At 49.7% G+C, this 26,897-nt stretch overlaps 1 protein-coding gene across 1 annotated transcript; it reads left to right on the top strand.

The window, feature by feature from the left end:
* Window positions 1-25,491, top strand: LOC133354695 (LIM/homeobox protein Lhx6-like). The gene is made up of 8 exons (XM_061571747.1): window positions 1-192; window positions 17,498-17,659; window positions 19,165-19,286; window positions 21,124-21,347; window positions 23,274-23,374; window positions 23,682-23,777; window positions 24,425-24,578; window positions 25,478-25,491. The coding sequence occupies exons 1-8, from the start codon at window positions 1-3 to the stop codon at window positions 25,489-25,491; spliced, it is 1,065 nt and encodes a 354-aa protein (XP_061427731.1).
* The last annotated feature ends 1,406 nt before the right edge of the window (window positions 25,492-26,897 follow it).

Raw genomic sequence — 26,897 nt, 5'->3', positions numbered from 1 at the left:
ATGCGAGTCGTGGGCGTCCTCCGCTCGTCGTCGTCGTCGTCTTCGGCGTCGTCGTCGACGTCGTCTTCATCGCCCGCGTCTCCGCGTGGCGAGGAGGCGCGTCATCCTCGCGGGGACTTCTCGGCACCCGGTGTCATGAGCCACGGCTCCGCGCACGACCCCCGAGACTCAATGACGCTGAGGAAGCTGAGGGTGAGGTCCGCGCGGAGCCACAGGGGCGTCATGGTGAGTTGAGTTCGACTCGCGGTCAACGTCGGTGACGATTGTCCGAACCGGTTCTGAGCCTCTCCCACCTAGGTCGACTCAGCCTCGAATGAGCACCCGGTGCGGTGTGCAGATTACATCGGCACTGCGGAGACAAAGGCGGTCGGGTGTGGTGTTGGTCACGCACACGCTGGCTTGTCACAGGTGCACGCTAGCAGCACCTGCCCCAACAGTCTGTGTAGGCTACACGGGGGATCTTTGTCATGTTGTATTCGTGTGTCTGTTAGTGTCTGCGTGTATCGTGTTTTGTTTGCATGTGCGTATTTATTTACGTACGCGTACGCATGTCCTATATACGATCGAATACATGATCCAGTGGCGAATATATAATCCAGTCGTCGGGTCTCCCCCTAGGTCGACTTAGCCTTTAACGAGTACTTGGTGCGGTGTGTAAATATCAGCAGTGGGGAGACAAAGGCGGCCGCGCGTGGAGTTAGCTACCAAACCCGCCCGCGCCGCGCTCGTGTGCCATGTTCGGCCAGATCAACTTTCTGCAACAGTTCGTTAGAGGCTATGTAGAGGGGGGAGCGTTTGTCTTTGTGTTTTGAGTCATACGCTCGTTCGCTCAGCATCGCCTCGCTGAGTCTCACGACTCACTGAGTCTCAGGAGGCTCCGCTTATGTCTGTGCTGCAATACCCATGGTCTTCTTGGTTCTTTCGGTAAAGTCACGTAGAAGGGAAATAATAAAATAATAAAAATAAAACATAATACAATAATTCTCACGACGTTTCGACGCTGTATCCCCGACATACCTGTTCTTCACCTGAGGACGGCTGCTTGCGTTGTGGCCGAAACGTCGTGAAAATTATTTTATTATGTTTTATTTTTATTATTTTATTATTTCCCTTTTACGTGACTTTACCGAAAGAACCAAGAAGATGAATCCCTGCAATCACGAAAGCTTTAAATCGAAATACCCATGGTGTTTACGTAAGAGGATGCGACGCTGTCTGATGGAATATCGAAACGTCGTCAAATCAAAGCTTGCGGCAGCCTGCACGCCACGAGATCATCATCCTAGACGTACCCACAACGTTACATGAACTTATTACAATAAACTACACTGTACTGAGCACTAGCGTACAGCAGTAAACTTTAACACAAATTATACAGGGTATAAAAAAACATCAAAACCCTGCACGTGAATGATATGTTGTACTGTTTAACGCGAAGGCTTTCGCGAACAATATCACACATGATACAGTTTTTTTGGGTTAGATCGCGTAAATATATAAGTGTGTCGTTAAACCCGCCACCACCCGACACTGTCAATCAGTAAGGTTTGTCACGTAAACAGAACGTGGCCAATTCGTTACTAGTCACACATCTGGCTGTCGCCTGATGAAGCTGGTTGTAATTACTGGCGAAACGTCGTACTCAGATTGTAAATGTTGTGGCTTGGCTCTCCAACACACCGGTGTGCTGTACTAGTATACTACACTACACTATACACTACACTATACACAACTACACTACACTATACACTACACTATACACTACACTATACACTATACACTACACTATACACTACACTACTACACTAGTGCTGTACGAGTGACGAATTGTCCACGTTTTGTTTACGTGACAAACCTTACCAGTTGGCTGTGTCGGGTGGTGGTGGGTTTAACGACCCACACATATATTTACACGCTCTAACCACCCCATTAAAAAACCCGTATCATAAATATATTGTGAACTCTACAGACCGGCACATTTCTTTACGCGCGACGCAAAGCGGTTCGTGTTACAGGGCAGTGGGTAGGGGAGGCGAAGGCTGAGTGGCGACGGATAACGAGGAACGGGCAGACGGTGCTGCCAGCGACGTGAGCAACGCAAATCAGCCAGCGGTGTGAATAATGAAGAGACGACTTAGTTGTGAAACGACGTGAAGAGGAGATGCAAGTCGGCGTATGGTTAATGGAGTGCGCTATGAATCTGGCGAAGGAGGTTCGATTCCCCAACACGCCGAACATGTGTGCACGTTGGACTTCTTTCGCACCGTACGTAGCCAACGGCGCTAATCGAAGGTGCAACATCAGTGGCTCGTGATACCGAAACCAATGCTGGTCGATTCGCCCTGAAATCTAAAGGCATACCTGTGGCGGTGTGTAAACGTTGGGGAGACAAAGGCGGACGTGATGGGACATGCCTTTACTACTTACCCCACAAGATATGTGAAGGCTATGCGGATGAGCTTTGTCTTTGTGTTGTTGTATTTGCGTATGTGAATGTGTTCACGTGACTGTGTGATGTACATGCACGGTATGCATGAAAGCGGTGTCTAAATCTGCCACGCGCTGTCCCTAGATCGACTCAGCCTTAAATGAGTAAACTTAATTTGGAGCTTTCGTGACTGCAGGAATTACTCTTTGGTTCTTTTGGTAAAGTCACGTATAAAGATAAAATAATAAATTAAATAATAGCATACGACGTTTCGATTGCAACACAAGCAATCATCATCAGGTATAAATGAAATAGAAACACAAATCTAGTATACTTAGAAATGTAATGTAATACAACAGAGAGTCGGATAACATAACAGTCAACGCCCTACCTGGTTGATTACGTTCTTCCTGAGAATGCTAAATTTGTCTCTGGTTCTGTGTTTTATCTCTCTCTCAAATTTAGCATTCTCAGGAAGAACGTAATCAACCAGGTAGGGTGTTGACTGTTATGTTATCCGACTCTCTGTTGTATTACATTACATTGCTAAGTATACTAGATTTGTGTTTCTATTTCATTTATACCTGATGATGATTGCTTGTGTTGTAATCGAAACGTCGTATGCTAGTATTTAATTTATTATTTTATCTTTATACGTGACTTTACTTAAATGAGTACTTGGTGAAGACAGATTCGGGGGATGCGCGCAGACTCGTGGCGACATGGCTTGCCTTAATAGGTGCTCGCGAATTGTATTCACGCACACGCATGCGTGTGTGTGTCTACACGTGTCATTACGTGTGTTGCTATTCGTGTTCGTTTCACGTTATCCCCGAATACTCCTTGCTAACGAGATGTCCCCAAATCAGTTTGGGGGTTATCCGTGAGAAATTATACTCATTAAAGAGATAAATACGCGTTTATATATACAGATACAATTATATTATCACAGCACTGACGCCTAACTCTCTAACCGCTGGTGTTCGCGTTGGTCGCGAATGGTTGCGTAACTCTAGGGTGTGTCGCGCCCATGTAAACAGCAGTAACCCTGGTGTCGCGAACACGTTGGGTCGGCTGCCGCTACGACTGGCGCGGCTCTTCTGGACGCGACCGCCGCTGTAGATTTCGCATTCACACAGTATGTGCGTATGTGTGTGTGTTCTGTAGGTTGAACTTCTTTCGCACCGTACGTAGCCAACTGTGCTAATCGGAGGCGCGGGGAGGCGTGGTTTGCATGGACCCTGGTGCAAGGGACTACATGGGGGGGGGGGGCTGTCCAACCCCCACCGCAATCGTGCGGCTGCCCCCCCCACATCCCATAGCTCCCTGCGCAGTTGCACCGCCTGTGCACTGGGACAGCTACGCCGCTGGGCACGCAGTGCGTTTCTCTTTGTTGTTTCGGGACATCGCAACCTGGACAGGCGCCCCTTGCGATGGGGGGACATCGCGTTAGCGACGGCGTCGATCGAGGGTGTCCAGTGCCACGTGACGTGAGCGCGACGCGGACACGTGACACGCGTACACGAAGGGATTTAAAACAACAACAACAAACTATAACTTGAGCTGCAAACGTGCACAGATGTCCTATTTCACAGATGTCCACTCGATCAGGGGGGCCAGGCAGAGCCGAGGCAGTCACACGCAATTTATGAGTACGCACACCTCACTATTCGTTAACAACAATGTAGCATTAAAAGGGGAAAACAATGATAGGCGACGTTTCGGGCAATGAACATGTTTCAGAACACGTACGTGGAGAGACCAGAGGGAGCGTATAATGAACGTTTAAGACTACACTTGTTACGAATTTAATAAGCAATTAATAATAAATTGATTACTTAATTACATGCACAGTGCTGTAGAATGATCAATGTTGTGTAAGTGTGTCATAATCACAGGAGATGCCTTCACGCATCTGTGCCGAGGTTTCCGGAGGAGTTGGAAATTGTTAGAATGTGCGCAGACACACGATTGACTCCCAATCAATGCGTACCATCGCATCTCTCTGAATTCAGCTTAATCAAATAAAATAAATGAAAACAACTCAATTAAATCACGACGCTGTCCCCACCTGAAGAAGGACGCTTGTGTTGCGCCCGAAACGTCGTGATTTTATTTAGTTGAATTTCGATGTAAAGCTTTCGTGACTGCAGGGATTCATCTTCTTGGTTCTTTCGGTAAAGTCACGTAGAATGGAAATAATAAAATAATGAAAATAAAACATAATAAAATAATTCTCACGACGTTTCGGCCACAACGCAAGTAGCCGTCCTCAGGTGGAGAACAGGTCTGTCGAGGAGACAGAGTCATTCAGAATTATTTTATTATGTTTTCTATTTATTATTTTATTATTTCCATTCTACGTGACTTTACCGAAAAAACCAAGAAGATTAATTGAGTTGTTTTCATTTATTGTATTTTTCACCTACGTGACTTTACCGAAAAAACCTTGCAGTCACGAAAGCTTCAAATCTAGAATTCAGCTCAATCCTCCAGGAAACCGCGTCACTTACATTCCCCCCCCCCCCACTGTGAGCTCCTCCCCTTTCCCCCAACCCCGCCCCCTGTGAAAACAGACGCCGCTCTGTGCAGCACAGTCGATGCACCTGCGTAGCCACTGCCTCTCATCTCTCCTGACCCTTGTCTCCAGTTTCTCCGTTACTTTCCAATCCTTTCCCCCTCAAATTCCCCACGTGTTCTCTTCTCTCTTCACTTTGCCATTCGTTCATCTTCTCCCCCATTTATTGCATCATTGACTGGACATCTGTGAAATAGAGCTCCATAGATCATCGGATTTTTCCAGTCTTAATAAATATTTTTTATTGTGACTATTCTTACTCCCCTTTCCGTGGTGCGCCTTGCATCACGCTGGGATTTTTGCACGCAGCGGTTTTTTTTTGGTTTGGAAGATTTGCTGGTTTATCCAGGATGTTTCTGTTGCGCGTCGTCGCTTTAAGATGTTCTCCGTTCATATTTTGTTTGTTGCGGTTGCACCGGACTTAAGAGCCGCATAGCTCACAGGGCTATACCATATAAATGTCTTTCCGACAGACCTGTTTTTCACCTGACGACGGCTGCTTGCGTTGTGGCCGAAACGTCGTGAGAATTGTATTTTATTATGTTCTATTTTTATTATTTTATTATTTCTATTCTACGTGACTTTACCGAGAGAACCAAGAAGATAAATAACGTTTATTACGAAGCGCAAGAAGAGCTGCCGCTCCGGCGTCATGGTTCGCACTGTGTAGACTTGCAAATCCATTCAATTCCCGGCGCGGTAGTAGAATCAATGGCGCAAATATATTCAGTTCCACTCGACCCCCCCCCCCCTCCACCAGCGCGCGGTGAGGATGAGTAGGCCAATATACCCCCATCGAGTTCGCTTTAGCGAATACGTTGCTGCCGCTGCGGCTGCTGCGTCACCACAATCAACAACAAAAACAACTCACATTCATCCACAACACTGAGTGTGACCTTTAAAAAAATTAAATATAATAGGTGACGTTTCGCGCAACGTCCCCTTCTTCACAGCACCTCTCTGGCCTATGTGCTGTGAAGGAGGGTCATTGCCCGAAACGTCGTCTATTATATACGTTTTCTTTTGAAGGGCGTGGCGTTTTCGACTCGATATCCTATGAGCAAGTGCGCGAATTCTAACAGCAAACATCGAACACTGCTCAAGCTTCAGGAAGCGTATCTGTCTCGCCAGACATTGTCGTACGGATACACCGGTTCTCGCCATGGGAATGTGGAATTTACGCCACTAGCCCAGGGCGCGCACGTACAATTATTCACACACACATATATACAATATATACAATATATGCAAATATCTCCGCTATAGCCTTAACATATTATTGGGTCGATGTGTATTGTTAGTGAGAAAATATGGCACGCAATGCTGTGGTTATCACCACGCCCGACCGCCTTTGTTTCCCCCGGTGGTGATGATTACGCATCGCACGATGTTGGCCGTGAGCGGGAATCGAAATCGGGTCGCCGGGTTCGTAGCGCAGCGCGCTAACCACAACACCACCGCTCCAAACCAAAGACAAAGACCCCCCGTGTAGCCTTGACAGACTGTTGGGGCAAGTGCTGTTAACGAGCACCTATGAAGGCCAGAACGGCACACGATGGGGTGGGTTGTCATCACCACGCCCGGCCGCCTTTGTCTCCCTAGTGGCAATGCTTTTACACATCGCACCAGGTACTCATTTGAGGCTGAGTCGACCTAGGGGAGGCCCAGGTACCGATTCAGATAATCGTCACTGGGCCGCCGGGTTCGTAGCGCAGCGCGCTATCACTACAGTATTACTCACCACACATGAATACATACAGCCGTGCACTCACACACATATATACACACACCGATAACACACATAGTTACACTCACACACATTCACATTCTCATATATACATTAATAACACGCACACACGTGTATTAAAATACAAACGGTACACGCTCACACACGCACACATATTTAAACACAACGCATATACATTCTCAGAGCCTGATTGATTGCATGTTCACAACAAGCACGTGTGGTTAATGTAGACTGGACTTGCAAACGGAATCTATTTGGTGATTGAACACCTCAACACCTCCTGTCTAATTTCCAGAAAAGATAAAACCTATTTTTCTTTTTCATACATATAAACCCATTCATATACATACACGTTTCAGTTTCATTTCAGTTTCAGTTTCATTAATTTGGTATAGCCCTGTGAGCCATTCGCCTCTTGAATCGGGTGCAACCGCAATAAACAAAAACATGAACAAGAAACATCTTTAAGTGACTACTCGTAAACAGAAAAATCCAGGAAAAAAACAGCAAAGTCTTCCAGAAAAAGCACCGAATATCAACGCTGTGTGCAAAAATCCCAGTGGGATGCAAGTCAAACAATAACAACCATAAGACAATTTAGATGAAAGTTATCAGTCTAACTCTGTACTACAACAAACAAATATGGCTAAACCAAAACGTTTTCGAAATCACCAAAATAAAGCTATAAAAGCAATGTACCAGTGATCATAGGAACTGTGATTGAAATATACATTCACGTATATGTATACAAAGACAAAGATCCCCCGTATAGCCTTAACAGATGTAGGGGCAAGTGCTGTTAGCGAGCACCTACGAAGGCCGGAACGGCACACGAGGGGGTGGGTAGCCAGCACCACGCCCGGCCGCCTTTGTCTCTCTAGTGCTGATGTTTTATACGCACCGCACCAGGTACTCATTTGAGGCTGAGTCGACCTAAGGGAGGCCCAGGACCGGTTCAAATAATTAATCGTCACTGGTTGTTGGCCGTGAGCAGGAATCGAACTCGGGTCGCCGGGTTCGTCGCGAAGAGCGCTTTCCATCGCACGTACCCACACACACGCAAATGCTTAAACATGTAATATAAAAGACAAAGATCCCCCCTATAGCCTTAACAGATTGTTGGGGCGAGTGCCGTTCGCGTGCACATATGAAGGTGCAATATACACATATGCACACACACGTATATATATGTATGTACAACACGCCATTCTCACACACTCGCAGTACAAAGACAAAGTCTTCTATATAACCTGTAACAGACTGTTGGGGCAAGTGCTGTTAGCGAGCCCTTAAACAACGTTCTCAGGGTGCTGCGCATGGCAAGGCGTACAATAGTTGACAAGAACAATGTAAAGACGAAGTCAGAAAGACGTCTTCTTGGTTCTTTCGGTAAAGTCACGTAGAAGGGAAATAATAAAATAATAAAAAATAAACATAATAAAATAATTCTCACGAAGTTTCTGCCAAACGCAAGCAGCCGTCCTCAGGTGAAGAACAGGTCTGTCGGAAAGACAGCGTCTGAAGAAAGACGGTTGGAAAATAACTAGAGAGAACGCCGTTTTAAACGGAGACGACTTCAGTCGAGATTTGAAGATGCGTAAGTGTCCACGCAAGTCCCCTGATCTCGAAGGACGACGAGTTCCAGAGTTTAGATGCCGCAATTGTCAAGGCGACGCCCCCCCCCCCCCCCACGCGTGCAGCCTGGGACCGTGGGACTGAATTCAGGAAAAGACGCAGGGGAAAGGGTTCCAATATTCGATGATTAGTGCCATCACGGCTGCGTCTCTCCCCGACGAGGGAAGATGTCACCGACGGCTCAGTGCCGGATGAAGCTAGTGCGGGGCCTGTGGCATATCTTATAAAGGGTCCTAAATAAAAAAAAAAACACATAAATATTAAAACACAAATACTCTTTGGCTTTTTCAGTAAAGTCACGTAGGTACATACACTAATTTTGCTATGACGGTTCCACCTGAAGAAGGAAGCTTGTGTTGCCTCCGAAAAGTCGTGATTTAATTTATTTACATTTTTTACTTACGTAACTTGACCGAAAAAAACAAAGAGTATGAATCCTTGCAGTCACGAAAACTTTAAATCCAGAATTAAAACACAAATTTGTAACTTGCATAGTAAAGTTATTGCATTTTTTAAAATTGCTATACATCCAGATAATACGACAAATCGCTAACCTTAAACACCCAGTCGTCCGTAAAAGTTGAAGGCGGTATAGTCCTACAGTGATAGAGCAAGTGCGGCATCACTGAACCGGAATTGATGGCTTGAAATCATTTAGCGCGAGGCCCTTGAAAGTGCGGGGCCCGTAGCATTATGTAGCTACTTGTGCTGCTATGATCATACAGCTGGAGCCAGGGGTCGGCAACTCCGCGTCTGCGTGTCGGCTGTCTAGGGACTGCTGCTGCTGCTGCTTCGTGACGTGGCTTATTATTGAAGGACCGACGCCGTCTCGTCCTCACCACCGCGGTTCATTGGCGGCTCAGGGAATATTGAGAGGGGGATTTTTTGGGTTTTACGGAATTCGAAAGAAAAATGCCTGCATCTTGTGATACTGGTTGCCGACCACTGAGCTAGCGGATTGCGTCAGGAGTAGCGCGGAGTGGTGATGCCTCCTCCTTCGCGTGGAGATGTCTGTGTGCGTCTATGGCTCTCTATGCGAGTGTACAATTCTGTATCTCAACCTATAGTTCTCCGTGTGAGTAGTCCACGGGTCTCGATTTTTCTGGATTTTTTTTATTCCCAGTTTTTTTTTCTCGCTGTTGCTGTTTATCTGTCTTCTGTATGTTCAAGAGACACCAACTAAATTTTTATTATAAAAGCAATGCACTTCTTTTTTTACTGAACCACTCACCACAGTAGGCACCACGCCTCCGTCAGGCCGCAGAAATTTCCCACGTCGCTTCGTGCGCGTTTGTTGATTTACGGGGAGCGGCCCGGGCCGGCTGTGGTTGTGAGCGCTCTGCACGACGAACCCGCCGTTTTTTTTCGCCGAGTTCGATTCCCGCTCGCCGGTCAACATCGTGGCAAATAATCGAGGCGCTCCCGAACCTCACCTCGGTCGACTCAGCTTTAAGCGAGTTATCTGGGGAGACAAATGCGGCCGGGAGTAGTGCTGACCCTCACCAATTGTGTACCGTGCCTACGACAGTATGTTAATAGACTGCACAGGGAAGTTTTGTCTTTGACTGCAGACTGCGCTACGCCGTAATGCTCTGTCGTGACCAGGGGTGTTACGGAAATGTCTGTCTATCTGTTTGCTATCAGAGTCCTTCTATTATCCCGAATTGTGCTGTCGGCGTCACGGTCACCGTACAGACGTTTTCCTTTCGGATCCCTCGTGTTAGAGAATGGTCCGCGGAAGCGGATATCACAGCGCTACCTCTCAGATGATTTGTTCTTCAACAGACCTCGTGCTCCAAGCACATTCGGGTCGCGTGACAGTAACGGTTCGTCGCAGAAGCGAAATGTAAAATGTGCTGATGTTTTGCGTGCGTTCTTTGGCGGCTGGGCTGAACAACTTCGCCACCACGTGTCTGGGATTCGAACCTAGGCCCTCGGTGCTCTGACCTATGAGCGACCCGTCCGCTCCTCGTAACGAAGTGGTCTAGAGGTTGGTCAGTCGTCGTGAGCGTGAGATCCCCCCCCCACCCCTCATGGCAGAGGAACATTGGTGGCCAGTACAGCAAGTAGGTTGGCCGGGGTTTTTTTTTATTTTCTTCAGATGTTTGAGCGTCATTCGCCCGTCTCCGTGGTTGTTTATGTTTACTCCGGATTATTGTAACATGTAAACAAAACAAACAACACACACATCGCTCGGAAAGCGGCCACACAGACTACATTTAAACAAATCACGATGACGGAGGCTTGTGTTGCCTTCGAAACGTCGTGATTTGTTTTAATTCGGTTGTTTTCATTTAATTTAAAGAGTATTAAACATTGTTGTTGTTGGGTGTTATCTCTTGCCTGTGTTACAACACGGGAGCGTCGTGAGTATAACACGTGCCTGGCCTCATCCGCATGTATTCAACTGATTATAACACAACACGCACTCGCTGCGTTATATTTGAAAATAGTACATACGGTGTCCCGTGTTTGGATGGACGTCGTCATGTTCGTGCGCCCCATCGGCTGTCCAAATTATTCGCGTAACTGGTACTACATTTGGATACAAATATTGCATTGCAAACTAGGTAATTATTGCAGTTTAAGCGATCATATATCCCCAGCGCTATCTGCCACACACATAATAAACACATTATACTGACGCCTGCGGTGTATTTGGAGTTTGCGTGTTTCTCTCAGAGGTGGGACAAAGTCATTGTTATGCAAGTCCAAGTCGAGTCTGAAGTCATCAAATTCATGACTCGAGTCTGACTCGAGTCCAAGTCACATGACTCGAGTCCACACCTCAGAGGTGGGACAAAGTCATTGTTATGCAAGTCCAAGTCGAGTCTGAAGTCATCAAATTCATGACTCGAGTCTGACTCGAGTCCAAGTCACATGACTCGAGTCCACACCTCAGAGGTGGGACAAAGTCATTGTTATGCAAGTCCAAGTCGAGTCTGAAGTCATCAAATTCATGACTCGAGTCTGACTCGAGTCCAAGTCACATGACTCGAGTCCACACCTCAGAGGTGGGACAAAGTCATTGTTATGCAAGTCCAAGTCGAGTCTGAAGTCATCAAATTCATGACTCGAGTCTGACTCGAGTCCAAGTCACATGACTCGAGTCCACACCTCAGAGGTGGGACAAAGTCATTGTTATGCAAGTCCAAGTCGAGTCTGAAGTCATCAAATTCATGACTCTGAGTCTGACTCGAGTCCAAGTCACATGACTCGAGTCCACACCTCAGAGGTGGGACAAAGTCATTGTTATGCAAGTCCAAGTCGAGTCTGAAGTCATCAAATTCATGACTCGAGTCTGACTCGAGTCCAAGTCACATGACTCGAGTCCACACCTCAGAGGTGGGACAAAGTCATTGTTATGCAAGTCCAAGTCGAGTCTGAAGTCATCAAATTCATGACTCGAGTCTGACTCGAGTCCAAGTCACATGACTCGAGTCCACACCTCAGAGGTGGGACAAAGTCATTGTTATGCAAGTCCAAGTCGAGTCTGAAGTCATCAAATTCATGACTCGAGTCTGACTCGAGTCCAAGTCACATGACTCGAGTCCACACCTCAGAGGTGGGACAAAGTCATTGTTATGCAAGTCCAAGTCGAGTCTGAAGTCATCAAATTCATGACTCGAGTCTGACTCGAGTCCAAGTCACATGACTCGAGTCCACATCTCAGAGGTGGGACAAAGTCATTGTTATGCAAGTCCAAGTCGAGTCTGAAGTCATCAAATTCATGACTCGAGTCTGACTCGAGTCCAAGTCACATGACTCGAGTCCACACCTCAGAGGTGGGACAAAGTCATTGTTATGCAAGTCCAAGTCGAGTCTGAAGTCATCAAATTCATGACTCGAGTCTGACTCGAGTCCAAGTCACATGACTCGAGTCCACACCTCAGAGGTGGGACAAAGTCATTGTTATGCAAGTCCAAGTCGAGTCTGAAGTCATCAAATTCATGACTCGAGTCTGACTCGAGTCCAAGTCACATGACTCGAGTCCACACCTCTGGTTTCTCTCCCCGTGCTCGCGTGGATTTTTCTCCGGGTCCCCCGGTTTCCCCCCCTCCACAATTAAAATCAACATCACGCGTTAAGAGTATCTGGCTTCTGCTGTGAATGCCCACGTGGCGATAAGCCACTTCGTTTAGCATTACACACAGACGATCCTGTACATTTTAATTCTGCTATACATAGGATGAATCTATGCAGCGCAGGCCTTTATGGGTGCTCGCTACGAGAGCACTTGCCCCAACAGTCTGTGTAGGCTACACGAGGTATGTTTTTCATGATGTGTTCACGTGTGTATGTATCTGTGTATGCATGCATTGTGTGGTATCTGTATGAGTGTGTGTATACATGAATATATGTATGCGTGTGTGTATAGTGGGGAGCGGTGGTGTAGCGGTTAGCGCTACGCTGTGCGACGAACCTGGCGACCCGAGTTCGATTCCCGCTCACGGCCAACACCCAGTGACAATTATCTGAACCGGTCCCGGGCCTCCCCTAGGTCGACTCAGCCTCTAATGAGTACCCGGTGCGGTGTGTAAACATCGCCACTGGGGAGACAAAGGCGGCCGGGCGTGATGCTGGCCACCCACCACCTCGTGTGCTGAACCGGCCTTCGTAGGTGCTCGCTAACAGCACTTGCCCCAACATTGTGTTAAGGCTATACGGGGATCTTTATCTTTATACATGTATGCGTCTGTGTATGTATGTGTGCGCGTGTGTGTGTGTGCGTGCGTGCATATATGCGTGTACATGTACAGACGATCCCGGCCGAGTGACTGATGTACATTTTCAAGCTGTCATACATAGAATGGCTCGGGACCCGTTGGCACGCAAACATCGGCGAATCTTTGCTTATTAAAACAAAAGTAGAAATGAGACAACGAGAAAACGATGTCGTACTGCCCCCTGAATTGATATCAAAACGGAGGAGATTGAATCGATTTCACTCAGACGGGGCAGTCTCGTTCCGACGTCTCGCATTGCTCCAAGACGCCCAGCGCATTCGTGACGACCACTGCGTGCGTGCGTCTCGTGTGCAACAGCACTTGCCCCAACAGTCTGTTAAGGCTACACGGGGGGTCTTTGTCTTGTGTGATTGTGAGTGACGAACGCGGCGAGCCGAGTTCGATTCCCGCTCACGGTCACCGACACGAGTAACCGTTCCTGGGCCTCCCCTAGGTCGACTCAGCCTCAAATGAGTATCTGTTGCGGTGTGTGAAAAAAAATACCACTGGGGTTACAAAGGCGGCCGGGAGTGGTGTTGACCACCCACCCCTCGTATATCGGGCCGGCCTTCATAGGTGCGCGTTAACAGCACTTGCGCCAACATTCAGGAAAGGCTACGCGGGGGATCTTTGTCTTTTGTGGTTGTGTGTGATGAGCGGTACGGGGCGTGGTGCTACCCACCCACCCCTTCGCGTGCCGTGCCCGGCATGCATAGACGCTGCTCGCTAACAGCACTTGCCCCAACAGTCTGTTAAGGTTACACGGGGGATCTTTGTCTTGTTGATGTGCGAGAGTCGTCTCGTAGGGTAATGCTCCACCTTTATTTTATTCTCCTCGGCCAAGATTTATTGAATAAAAAAAAGTGAAACCTACCCATAGAACGAGCAGATGTTATTGGCAACACGTGCGTTACTTGTACACGATACGGTAATCGATGGCTCCACGCCAGCGAGAAGCGATAGGCTCCATTCCTTTGCCGATGGGGCATTACAGTCTGGGCGACCCTCGGAAAAAAGCAACGTTACAGGCAATGGTCCCTCGTATTATATAAATCGCGTGCGCCGTGACGGAGGGTCATCGCCCGAGACGTCGCCTCTTATATATACTGGATATGTATTTGTTTATTTTAAGACCACGCGGTGTTGCTGTTCACGAACGCGTTGAATTATAATGATTCGTTAACCGTGCTTGTGCAACGCAGTAGCAGCAGCACAATCACCAAGGTAACACTTTGCATTGCTACGAGTCTCGAGATAAACACAAATAACACACACACAGGACTTAGACTCTCACTCGATATTTACCAGAACGCTGATATGCCTGGCTTTGTGTAGCGATTATTGACGTAAGGCACTACCACTAGATTACAAGGTACAGTCTATCAATAACATAAACTAGTTGTAAATGTTGTGGATTTACTCTCCAACACACCTGTGGGCTGAAGTAGTAAACGAATTGTCGCGTTGTTTACGTGACAAGCCTTACTTGCTGTGTCGGGTGGTGGAGGGTTACGACACAACATTTATACTCACGCGATCTAACCCAAAAACCTTCATTATGAATGTATATATGTACGTTGAACTTCTTTCGCACCGTACGCATCCAACTGTGCTTAACGGAGGTGCGAAATCCTATACGATTGTACCGAATACCCCATATGAGCCTATTAACAGGTTTGTGCACATATATATGTGTGTGTCTACATTCCCGCTCACGGCCAACACCAGTGATGAATATCTGAACCGGTCCTGTGCCTCCCCTAGGTTGACTCAGCCTGAAATGAGTACCTGGCGCGGTGTGTAAACATCGCCACTGGGGAGACAAAGGCGGTCAGGCGTTGTGTTAGCCACCCACCCCCTCGTGTACCGTTCCGGCCTCCGTAGGTGCTCGCTAACAGCACTTGCCCCTACAGTCTGTTAAGGCTACACGGGGGATCTTTGTCTTTGTGTGTCTACATAACAGCTGCGTGGACTCAGCAGTGTTAGCGGGCCGGCTGAAGCAGCAAGGCGAATGTGTGCCACTCCACCCCATCAGTGAACCGAGTACTTCGCCTCTCATGGGTTTAGAGGGTGTTCATTGTCTTTTGGTTCCCCCCCCTCCCACCTCCTTCTCCCCCCCCCACCTTCATCTCTGTGCGCTCGATAATAAATAAATGAATTTCCATCTGGCTGTCGTCTGATGAAGCTGGTTGTAGTTGCTGGCGAAGCGTCGTAGTCAGATTGTAAATGTTGTGGCTTGGCTCTCCAGCACACCGGTGCGCTATACTGGTGACGAATTGGCCACGTTATGTTTACGTGACAACCCTCACTAGTTGGCTGTGTCGGGTGGTGGCGGGTTTTTTACGCGATCTAACCCAAAACACCTCTATCATAAATCCACCGAGTGTTGAGAGGCGATTTGCACGGCTACAAAGGAATATTGAAATGTATTTTTACATTCACAAACAATACAACAATCGGACAAAGCAAACCACTAGGAGCAGAGGCGTCGTTATAAACCAATATTTTTTGACCAGGGAAGGCCCACTGAGCTATACAGCAATTGTTTTCAGAAGCGACCTGGCCACAAATGATAGCTCAACGAAGTGACTTTTCACGTGGACAATTGTAACCAGACAAATACTCTAAACGCGTGAAGTTGATTCTAATTGTGGAGGGAAAAAAACGGAGTACCCGGAGAAAATAACTCCAAATATACAACAGGCGTCAGGGTCGGGATCGAACCCACGACCTCCTGTATACCAGGCGAGGTCGTTAACATCTCCTAGCCACCGTTTATAGGCAGGATGTTAACATTTCACGGACAGACATGGCATCGAACAAAGACGGCCACTGCATCGCGCGCTTTCAGATGCGCTTCTGCGGCCGTCTGGAACGCTCTTCCTTCATATATTAGGAATCCGCTGGAAGCGATGCACTTTTTAACGTAGATGGGAAAACTAATTTCTTGAGAACTGCTTTTGTGTTTCGTTTGTTGTAATTCCACCGCAGCTGCCATGATCGTGGTTGGCTGCGCGCGGTGCGACAGTTCAGCTTACGTACATGACAGCATGTTCTTTGGGTCTTTTGGTAAAGTCACGTAGATAAGTTCAAAGAAAATAACAAAAAAAACTGCGACGTTTCGATCGCAACAGGCGCTCGTCATCGCTTGTGTTGCGATCGAAACGCCGTAGTTTTTTGTTCTTTTCTTTGAAACCTTCTACGTGACTTTACCGAAAGACCCAACGAATATGAATTCCTGCAGTCACGAAAGCTTCAAGTCAACATTTGCACATGACAGCCATAAATGCGTGACGGAGAGCAGCAGGGTCCACAACACGAACAACAATTCGTGAGAATAATTAGGGAAAGGAAGGGTTGGATTTCTTGCACAGGTAGTGATTAAACAAGAGGCTGGATATGCGCGTTGTTTTGATTCCTGGGAAAGTTCTACATAGCACAAGAAGCAATTGAAGGCAGCGAATTAAGTCACGTTAACGATTTCAGCAGACGGATACCATGGACAGAGCTAAATAAAAGGAAATAGATGGCGCGTAGAGACATATGTTGTTAAATAATGTGTCATTGTAGTAACTGTATTAATACAATAATTTATAATAATTGCAACTGGTCGCGATCTTGAAATCGCAACAATTAATGAAATAGTATAGAGACTTAAACTGCAGTTAAACGTGTTTAGGAATGGAATTTTATTCTGCATTACTTAGAAAGGTGCACACCGTACAATCCTCTAATCGCTGAACTTTTATTTATTAAATCTTGACTTAAAGCTTTCGTGACTGGAGGAATTCATATTATTGGGTCTTTCGGTAAAGTCACGTAGATAGGTTCAAAGAAAATAACACAGTTTATGAATATTAGGCTCTATATAAGAACTATACACGCGTTATAAATAAGTGTCGTGTTCTTATACACTGTTGTTGAAAACAAATGTCACGGTGGTTGGTGATGGGGTCCCCAAACTCGTGTCGCGCTGCCGGTAACCACACTTCACCAAACTTCACCACACTCGAGTGGCGCTGCTGGTAAACACACTTCACCACAATCTGACTCGCGCTGCCGGTAACCACACTTCACCACACTTCACCACCCTTCACCACACTTCACCACACTTCACCACACTCGTGTCACGCTGCCGGTAACCACACTTCACCACACTTCACCACACTTCACCACACTCGTGTCACGCTGCCGGTAACCACACTTCACCACACTCGACTCACGCTGCCGGTAACCACACTTCACCACACTTCACCACATTCGACTCGCGCTGCCGGTAACCACACTTCACCACGCTCGAACCGCAACGCGTAACCGAGCGAGCAAAACAAAACCTCCGCTGATCAACGTCGCTGGCGCCCTCCGCTCCTCTCTCGCTGAAGGAGCTCGCCGTCGCCGAGCCCGGCGATCAGAGTCGGCACGAAGTGGGGGGCCCCGCTGAGCCCCCGTCCCCGTCGCCCCCGTCACCGACTCCTCACCGGACCCCCGAGAGGCACTCGTGCGCGCGCTGCGGGGCCCCCATCCGGGACAAGATCATCCTCAAGGTGAGAGCGAGAGAGAGAGAGCGAGAGAGAGAGAGAGGGCGAGGGGTCACGGGGCAGCGATAGCGGCGATAGAGGACACCATACTCTTAGTTTTTTCGGTAAAGTCACGTAGGTAAAAAAATTAAATTAAAATAAAAAAAAATAAAGACAATTTTTCTTTATTTTACTTTTATTATTATTTTTTTATTAATTTTATTTTTTATTAATTTTTATTTAATTTTTTTACCTACGTGACTTTACCGAAAAAGCTAAGAGTATGAATCCTTGCAGTCACGAAAGCTTCAAATCTAGAACAGAGGGCACCGCTATCGCTGTCAAAACTCCCCTGTCCAGCCACCCCCGGTCATTGTCGGCCGCGATTCGTTGGAGTCGCGAGAACGGCCCGACCCATCCGTCGTATTCGTGCGAAAAGCATCTCCCTGCCCGAGGGTCACCGTCGCGAGGTGAGCGGACGTGACCGGCGGCTGACGAGCAGCGATGGAGAGCGGCTGACACCTGTGCACTGGGGTTTGATCCGAAGGGTATCCGAGGGCATTATCCAAGCGACCCGGTGACAGCTCAAGAGGCGAGGATATATACAAAGACAAAGATCCCCCGTATAGCCTTAATAGACTGTAAGGGCAAGTGCTGTTAGCGAGCACCTATAAAGGCCAGAACGGTACACGAAGGGGTGGGTGGCCAGTACCACGCCCGACCGCCTTTGTCTCCCTAGTGGCGATGTTTACACACCGCACCAGGTACTCATTTGAGGCTGAGTCGACCTAGGGGAGGATTTTTGCAACCCCCGCTTACTCCACGGGACATACGACAACAACGAAAGCATTGTCAGGTTGCAGCGTGTGCAACGTTTCTCCGGCAACGTGCAACGCGGTGGGCAACGTCGGCCAGACCCGGCCACGCCACTCCAATCGCCAAATGCGGCGTAGTCTGTCGAGGCTATCCGGGCTTGCGGTTGGTGGTGGTGGTGTTGGTGGTGGTGTTGGTGGGTGTGGTGTTGGTGTTGATGGTGGTGGTGTTGTTGGTGTTGATGGTGGTGGTGGTGTTGGTGGTGGTGGTGTTGTTGGTGTTGATGGTGGTGGTGTTGGTGGTGGTGTTGGTGGTGGTGGTGGTGGTGTTGGTGGTGGTGGTGTTGGTGGTGGTGTTGGTGGTGGTGGTGTTGGTGGTGGTGTTGGTGGTGTTGATGGTGTTGATGGTGGTGTTGGTGGTGTTGATGGTGGTGTTGGTGTTGGTGGTGGTGTTGGTGGTGGTGGTGTTGGTGGTGTTGGTGGTGGTGTTGGTGGTGGTGGTGTTGGTGGTGGTGGTGGTGTTGGTGGTGGTGGTGGTGGTGTTGGTGGTGGTGGTGTTGGTGGTGGTGTTGGTGGTGGTGGTGTTGGTGGTGGTGGTGTTGGTGGTGGTAGTGGTGTTGGTGGTGTTGGTGGTGTTGGTGGTGGTGGTGGTGTTGGTGGTGGTGGTGGTGGTGTTGGTGGTGGTGTTGGTGGTGGAGAAACTTTGTCCGTGCCTTGCAGGTGGGTTCTGAGTGCTGGCACGGACGCTGCTTGGAGTGCTCCGTGTGCCAGGCGCCCCTCGGAGGCTTGGACAGCTGCTACATCCGTGACAAGGCCGCGTACTGCAAGCCCGACTACTACAGGTGCGTGCCACCAGGCCAGGTGCGCCGCGTGCTTGCCCGTGTCAAGCCCCATGCGGTTACAGCCCGAATTCTTGCAAGGAGGGAAATTGAGTTGTCCAGGTCCAGACGGCGTAGGGCCGTTTCACTACGGGGCGAAGTTGTGTTCTCCGTGTGTTTGTGCTTCTCCATTGCGATGGGACTTTGTGGGATGAACGTTGAGAATTATAAGGGGCACGGGGTGACCAATAAGGTCTGAATTGGTCTGTAATCAAAAGGTAGGGCATCGATAAGGGGTTGGCGGGTATGTAGTAGTGTAGTGTATAGCAGTGTATAGTGTAGTGTATATTGAAGTGTATAGTCGTGTAGTGTAAAGTCGTGTAGTGTATAGTAGTGTATGATGTTTTGTATAGTGCAGTGTATAGTTTAGTGCACAGTGTAGTGTATATGATGAACGTTGAGATTTATAACAACACTCGGTGACCAATAGGGTTTGAATTGGTCTGTAATAATAAGGCAGGGCACCGATTAGGGGTTGACGGGTGCGCGTGACGCTAGGCTCGCTGCTGGCGGAGAGGTTGTGGGACAGAGAGACGCAGGGTAGCGATGGGTTGCGCTCCCTGAAATGACAGGAGGGTGCGCAGACCCTGCGCTCCCCACTGCGCCACCTCGCTGCGTTTTAGTCGCCCTTACAGACTGTCGGGGCAAGTGCTGGTGGCGAGCACCTATGAAGTCCGGCCCGTTTCCCCGCTTAATTTGGGCAATTAAAAAAAATCAAACATTAAAAATTAATTTAGTTCCACCAGCCAGCAAGGCGTTGGATGTGACGAAGCAAAGAACTCAACACGATTGTCAATTACACTACGGTTTTAGAAGGAAACATGACAGACAACGTTTCAGGAAATGGCCCTTCTTCAAAGCACATAGAGCAACCATAGAGACAGAGTGGATAATGATAATTGACGACTGCACTTTACACTGTGGGGTTGGATGCAATTATATATGATTTACGTCTCCTGGTGAACAGATTTAAATTGGCATATGAATAATTACCTAATAGAAGCTACTGAGTGACAGCTAAACTCCTTGAAGAAAAGTATTACTACTTAATAAACTAATTGTACTTTAATAAAACTATTACACTTTTTTAGTTTACCAGGTGTGGCCCACTGAGCTATGTAGCTCTTATTCAGAAGCACACTGAGCCAAAAATGATAGCCCAACGAAGTGGCTTATCACGTGGAAATGTAGAGCAGCCTAATGCTGTACATACAAGTGTATTCGTTTTTTGCCCGTCTTGAAACGGCTGTCACGCCGTATGAACCTGACAACTCCAATCTCCCTGGACAAGAACACGGCGCAAACCGTATGGGTTGACAGTGATGCCACTTGCTTGTTCTACGAAAAACAGATTCTGATTCTAGATTTGAAGCTTTCGTGACTGCAAAGATTCATATTCTTAGGTTTTTTCGGTTAAGTCACGTAAGTAAAACATCAAAAAAAAGATTCTGATTCCCATCACCCCCTCGTGCCCGTGGCGTGCCTCCCACACCCCCCCACCCTACCGCCCCACCACCCCCCCACCCTACCACACCACCACCCCACCCCCCACCACCCCACCATCCCACCACCGCACCATTACACCACCCCACCACCCCACCACCCTCCCACCCCACCACCCCCCACCCTACCGCCCCACCACCCCACCACCCACCACCCTACACCACCACCCAACCCCCCCACCCCCCACCCCACACCACCCCCCACCTCACCACCGCTCCCTTCCCTCTCCTACGGGCTACACCACCACCCTACCCCCCCACCCCCACCCCCTCCCCCCGGGGCCACACCACCCATGCAGGAGGTTCGGCGCGGCGTGCGCTCGCTGCGAGCGGCGCCTGGAGGCGAGCGACTGGGTGCGACGCGCGCGCGGCCGCCTCTACCACCTGGCGTGCTTCGCGTGCGGCGCGTGCGGCAGGCAGCTCGCCACGGGCGAGGAGTTCGGCGTGCTTCGCGAGCGGCTGCTGTGCCGCTCGCACTACCAGGCGGCGCTGGAGCGCCTGGCTGGTGGCGCCGTGCACGTAGGTGAGTGGGTTGGAGCGGTGGACGGGGATCGTCTTGGAGTGGCGTGGGGGGGGGAGAGTTCCGTAGCTCGAAGGATTTCCTGGCGGTATGGATAGATGTTTCTTCTTGGTTCTTTCGGTAGTCACGTAGAAGGGAAGTAATAAAATAATAAAATAAAACATAATACAATAATTCTCACTTCTCTTCGTGAGAATTATTTTAGTGAGAATTATTTTGTTATGTTTTATTTTCATTATTTTATTACTTCCCTTCTACGTGACTTTACCGAAAGAACCAAGAAGATGAATCCCTGCAGTCACGAAAGCTTTACATCGAAAAGTTGGATAGATGTTGTTGATTGGGTCCTGGGATCAAACGGCCCCTTCCTCGTTCGAGACGTTCCTCCTCGTCCACACCCGTCGTTACCGTCAGCTCGTTCGCACACCCACTCGCTCGCCACTGGTGTAACCATGAACTCATTCACTTAGCTACTCGCTCACCCATCCACCCACTCACTCGCTCACCACTTGTGTAGCCATCAACCGCATCAGAACATCAACAGGGCGATGTGCATGTCTCCTTCCTGAATGCAAAATGAAAGACACGTGCCACAGTAGTTCGACTTTTCGCCATGCAACCCAAACTGTGGATCATACCGTAAATCCATAGACACACTTAGAGATACATGGAGACGCAGAGATCCATAGAGACCTATAGCGAAACACATAGACACGTAGAGACTCATATATAAATACCCATAGAGATACGAGGAGAGACGGTGCAATTGTGGCCATGGAACTCACAATGTGAGCAATATAGCGAATCACTCCGTCGACGGAGGAGGAATATCAGAACTGCACAAACCCGCTCACCGAAACCCTCTCCTTGTCAGTGCCGGATGATCCTAGTGGCACAAGCAGCTACATAATGCTACGGGCCCCGCACTTTCAAGGGCCCCGCGCTAAATGCTTTCAAGCTATCAATTCCGGTTCAGTGATTCTGCACTTGCTCTATTACTATAGTACTATACTGCCTTCAACTTTTATGAACGATTGGGTGTTTAAAGTTAGCGATGTGTCGTATTATCTGGCTGTATAGAAAATGAAAAAACCCATTACTTTACTATGTAAGTAAAAAAATTGTGTTTTAATATTCATGAGTTTATTTTATTTTATTTAGGACCTCTTTATAACGTATGCTAAAGGCCCCGCACTAGCTTAATCAGGCACTGCTCCTCATGGCCAGAAACAAGTCTTCAACATTGGCATGTAGCTCCTGAATCACGGTGATGCCGCTGCTGCCATCACAAGCACAGGAGCTGAATGGAGTTCAACACTCCAAACACCTGTTTGTGAAAGACCCAACGCAGAAGACCTCTGGGGTTTGATCTTCCACGAAGCTCATGGTCCCACCCTAAATCACATCCGCTGCACAAACCATGGCAGACGCGGATACCTGAGGTACAAATGGAAAATTTGAAACAACTCTCCAGCCGTGTGTGACTGTGGTCATCCAGAACGTACAACGATGCAATGCCCCCGATCCACAAATATGAAGGAGACATCATCCCAGCGATGACGCACTCCTGCTACCCCTGACGCGGTTGTCTGGCTTGACCCACCTGAATGCGAAATTGCAGTCGTTGCTCTGTATCTGCATCATCAGCCGTACAACGACGAGAAGATGACCCCACGCAGTGCCTCCAACACCCCGCGTGTGGTTAACACGGCACCGTCATTCAGTGGCGAAGATCCAAGGGGGTCGGGGATGGGGAACGATAGGGGTCACCACCCCCCCCCCCCAACTCCTTGAGACCCCCACAGTCAGGGCTGCTCGAATTAGACGTTGTAGGCAAGGAGCCTCTCTCACGACACGATCACCAACAACGTCGTCTTGCCGCTGCGTTGTGCTGATGTGTGACTCCCCCCACCCCCTCCCCTCACCTAGGGGGCTCTCTCTCGGAGGGGGGCCCCCCGAGCGACGGAGAGGCGCCCCCCAGCAAGCCGGCCAAGCGAGCCCGCACCAGCTTCACGGCCGAGCAGCTGCAGGTACAGCCCCCCCTTCGCGTCGTCACATTGAAGGGGCGCCCAGGGGTCTGTTATATTTATATATTTGGGGGAAGGGGGTCCTTTTTGTAAATTAAATTTTCTTCCCTCCGCTGTTTTATGCCACGAGCCGTGCCCGATGCCAAACTCCCCGTGGCTATTCGCCTCGGCGAGGTTCAGTTCGGGCGCGAACCCGGTGCGTTGACCCCACGTTGACCCCGCGTGCCGCACGTTGACCCCACGTTGACCCCGCGTGCCGCACGTTGACCCCATGTTGACCCCGCGCGTGCTACCCCCCCGCCCCCTCAAGGTGATGCAGGCCCAGTTCGCGCAGGACAACAACCCCGACGCACAGACGCTGCAGAAGCTCGCGGACATGACGGGTCTCAGCCGGAGGGTGATCCAGGCGAGCCTCTTCTCACTCCGCGCGCGCTCGCACTCATCCTCGCACTCACCCTCACACTCACCCTCGCACTCACCCTCACACTCACCCTCGCACTCACCACACTCGCACTCACCCTCACACTCACCCTCAAACTCACCACCCTCGCACTCACCACACTCGCGCGTCGCCGCTCCTGCCCTGTCCGTCCGTCCCGTTCGAACGACACGCCCGGCTTCGGTGGCCCCCAACCCATCGTGCAGATAATCGCCCCCCCCATCCCCCCTTCCACATTGCTGGAAATGTAAAGCAGCTGCCAAATATTCTAAACGCGTTGACGTTCATTCTACATATGGAGAGTAAACACCGGAGGACCCGGAGAAAAGTCCACGCGACCACGGGGAGAGAGAGACACCGCGAACTCCAAATACACAGACGTCGTCAGGGTCGGGATCGAATCCACGACCTCCTGCGTAGCAGTCGAGGGAGTCAACATCAACAGCCCCGAGACCACCACGCGTGACCCGTCCCTTTGCTCTCAGCCCCGTCACCAGAAACTGCACGACAAGAACCCATCGCCATTCGTTCATCCATCACCATCACGACTTCACCTCGCCCCCCTCCCCACCGACGCCCGCTGACGTCACCGTGCCCCCTCCCCCCATCCCCAGGTGTGGTTCCAGAACTGCCGCGCGCGCCACAAGAAGCACATCTCACCGGGCCTCGGGATGCCCCCGGGGCACCTCGCGCTCTCCGCCCCCGAGGACTCGGCCTACACGCCCTACCTGAGCGCCGAGGGCACCATCCTGGCCACCTACCTGCAAGGTGATGCCCACTATCGATCATCGCCGTCGTCACCCTCGTCGTCGCCAATCCACTGCTGGATGAAGGCCGCCTTCTCCCAACCTTTTTTGCGGCCGCCTCTCGCGGACTCGCGAGGCGGCGATTCATCCGGCACCACCCGCACACGGGACTCGTTTTATCGCTCCATCTCCTCGGTGGGCGTTCGCTTGAGCGAGCTCCGTCTGTACGTACGCACGGACGTTGGACTTCCCTCCGCACCGTACGTAGCCAACCACTTGGCTGCCAATCCGTTCTTGGTTTTGGCCATAGTCCATCAGCCCCGTGTCTCACCCGATGCGACGTTGTGCATCAGGTTGGGTGGCACCGCTAACCCGGATGTATTCCTTCTCTAACCCGTGCCTCCTCTAACCCGCGCGTTTCCCTTTTTCCCCGTCTCTCAACGTAACTCCACGCGTGCGTCTCTCCCACGCTAGTCCATTGCTGTTGCCGCTGCACGATTTTCAGCTTTTGCTCCGATGTCTTGGTCGGTAGAGACATCGTCCAAATTGGTAAGAAAAGTAAGTGGGCTTGGTGCAGCGACGCGTTGCTAGAACGGATGGTGGCCGCCACGTACAGAAATGGAATAATATTCCAGAGGTATAAGTTTAACTGCAGTGTAAGTCTCCATATTATTCCATTAATTGTCGCGATTTCAAGGTCGCGACCAGTAGCAATTATCAATTATTTTATGAATACATTTACAGCAATGACACTTTATTTTACAACTTATCTCTCTACGCGTGATTTTCTTCCTTGCAGTTAGGCCTGTCCGTGATATTTACTCAACTGCTTTTGTATTCGATACTCCCAGTTGCATCAATTTGTTAAAACTATTTACATGACTCAAATCACTGCCTTTCCTGGATTCTCGTGCTATGCAGAACTTTCCCAGTAGACAAAACAACACTCATATCCAGCCTCTTTTATTCTCACTACCCGTGCAAGAAATCCAACCCTTCCTTTCTCTAATTATTCTCAGTAATGTTCTTGTTGTGTGTACCCTGCTGCTATCCATCACTCATTAATGGCTGTCGTGCGTGTACTTGTGTTGAACTTCTTTTGCACCATACATAGCCAACCGCACTAATCGGCAGGTGCGGGGGAATGCCACTGAGATGTTGTCCATCGTGGAGACGGAACGATAAAATTCGTCTTGGCTGAGCTATAGATGCATCATCACATTTGAAGACTCCATAGGCGCGGTGAAGGCCTAGGCAGGGCTTTCCATCGACGAAGAACGCCCACCCCCCTCCCACGTGAGCTGTTACGTCACAAAAAAACGATCGCCCCCCCCCCTCCCACGTGAGCTACACGTCACAAAAAACCGATCGCCCCCCCCCCCCCGCGTCTCATTGCAGGCACCAGCACGGCCACTCTGCAAGCGCAGACTCACCTCTTCATCACCAGCCCTCATCACGCGCCCCACCACTAAACAAGAGGGTCGCCCTGCGCGAGCGAGCGAGTGAGGAGGAGGAGGGGCACCCGAGGGATTATCTCGAGGCCCGACTGTTTGCGTGGCTTCCTCCCGGAGAGCACCGGCTCAGCTCCCCGGTCGCTTGACAAACGCCAGCTGCGAGCCCCGGGGGGGTGGGGGGGGGGACGACGCCTGCGACGCAGAGAAACTCTCAGCAGCTGCGCTCCTCCGAAGCAAATCGCGACGCGCCTCTCGCCCAGAATCATCAATCGTTATTTAATCCCGGAGAAATCCGGCGAGCCTATGAGGCTCTTTTATTTTGTTTTGTTTCACAGACGTCCAGTTCAGGGGGCGGGTCAGAAAGTCACCCGGCGGCGCGTCGCGGGCGTTCATCCGTCGGGGGTCGTACGATGAGAGAAGAGGCGCGCTGATCGCGAATGTGGCGCAGTGCCGCACGTGCGATCTGTTTGTCGCGTAAGCGGACGGCTTGCCCGCGACGCACGCACGCCGCAGGAGGCACGGGACGCTACGACATCGGGCACACTGCCGACGCCGTTGAACGGATTGGCGCGGCTCGGTCGGTTTGCCGATGCCATGTGGAAGACGAAGACCAAGACTGTGCATGGATCATAGACCAACTCCTCTCTGAATTTTATTTCATGAATTTGTGAAGATTTAGATTTCTTTTTTTCATTTCAAAATACCGTGAGTGCTCATGAGCCAGACAGGCACGTGTCACAAAAGCGCAACACATTTCGTCAATAACACTATGGGCCTGAGAGGAACAATCCAGAGAGCTGGTTGATGCTTTGGGCGATGGCCCTGTTTAATCGCTTCTTTATTGCTGTATTGTTGTTCCCGCTGTTAGGCTCATTTACCCAGGAGGA

This window comes from Lethenteron reissneri, chromosome 48 (assembly GCF_015708825.2).
Source record: "Lethenteron reissneri isolate LAM-NWPU_2019-01 chromosome 48, ASM1570882v1, whole genome shotgun sequence".
NCBI lineage: Eukaryota > Metazoa > Chordata > Hyperoartia > Petromyzontiformes > Petromyzontidae > Lethenteron > Lethenteron reissneri.
The sequence above is the reverse complement of the archived record's forward strand: the minus strand, read 5'-3'. Positions and strand labels throughout refer to the sequence as shown.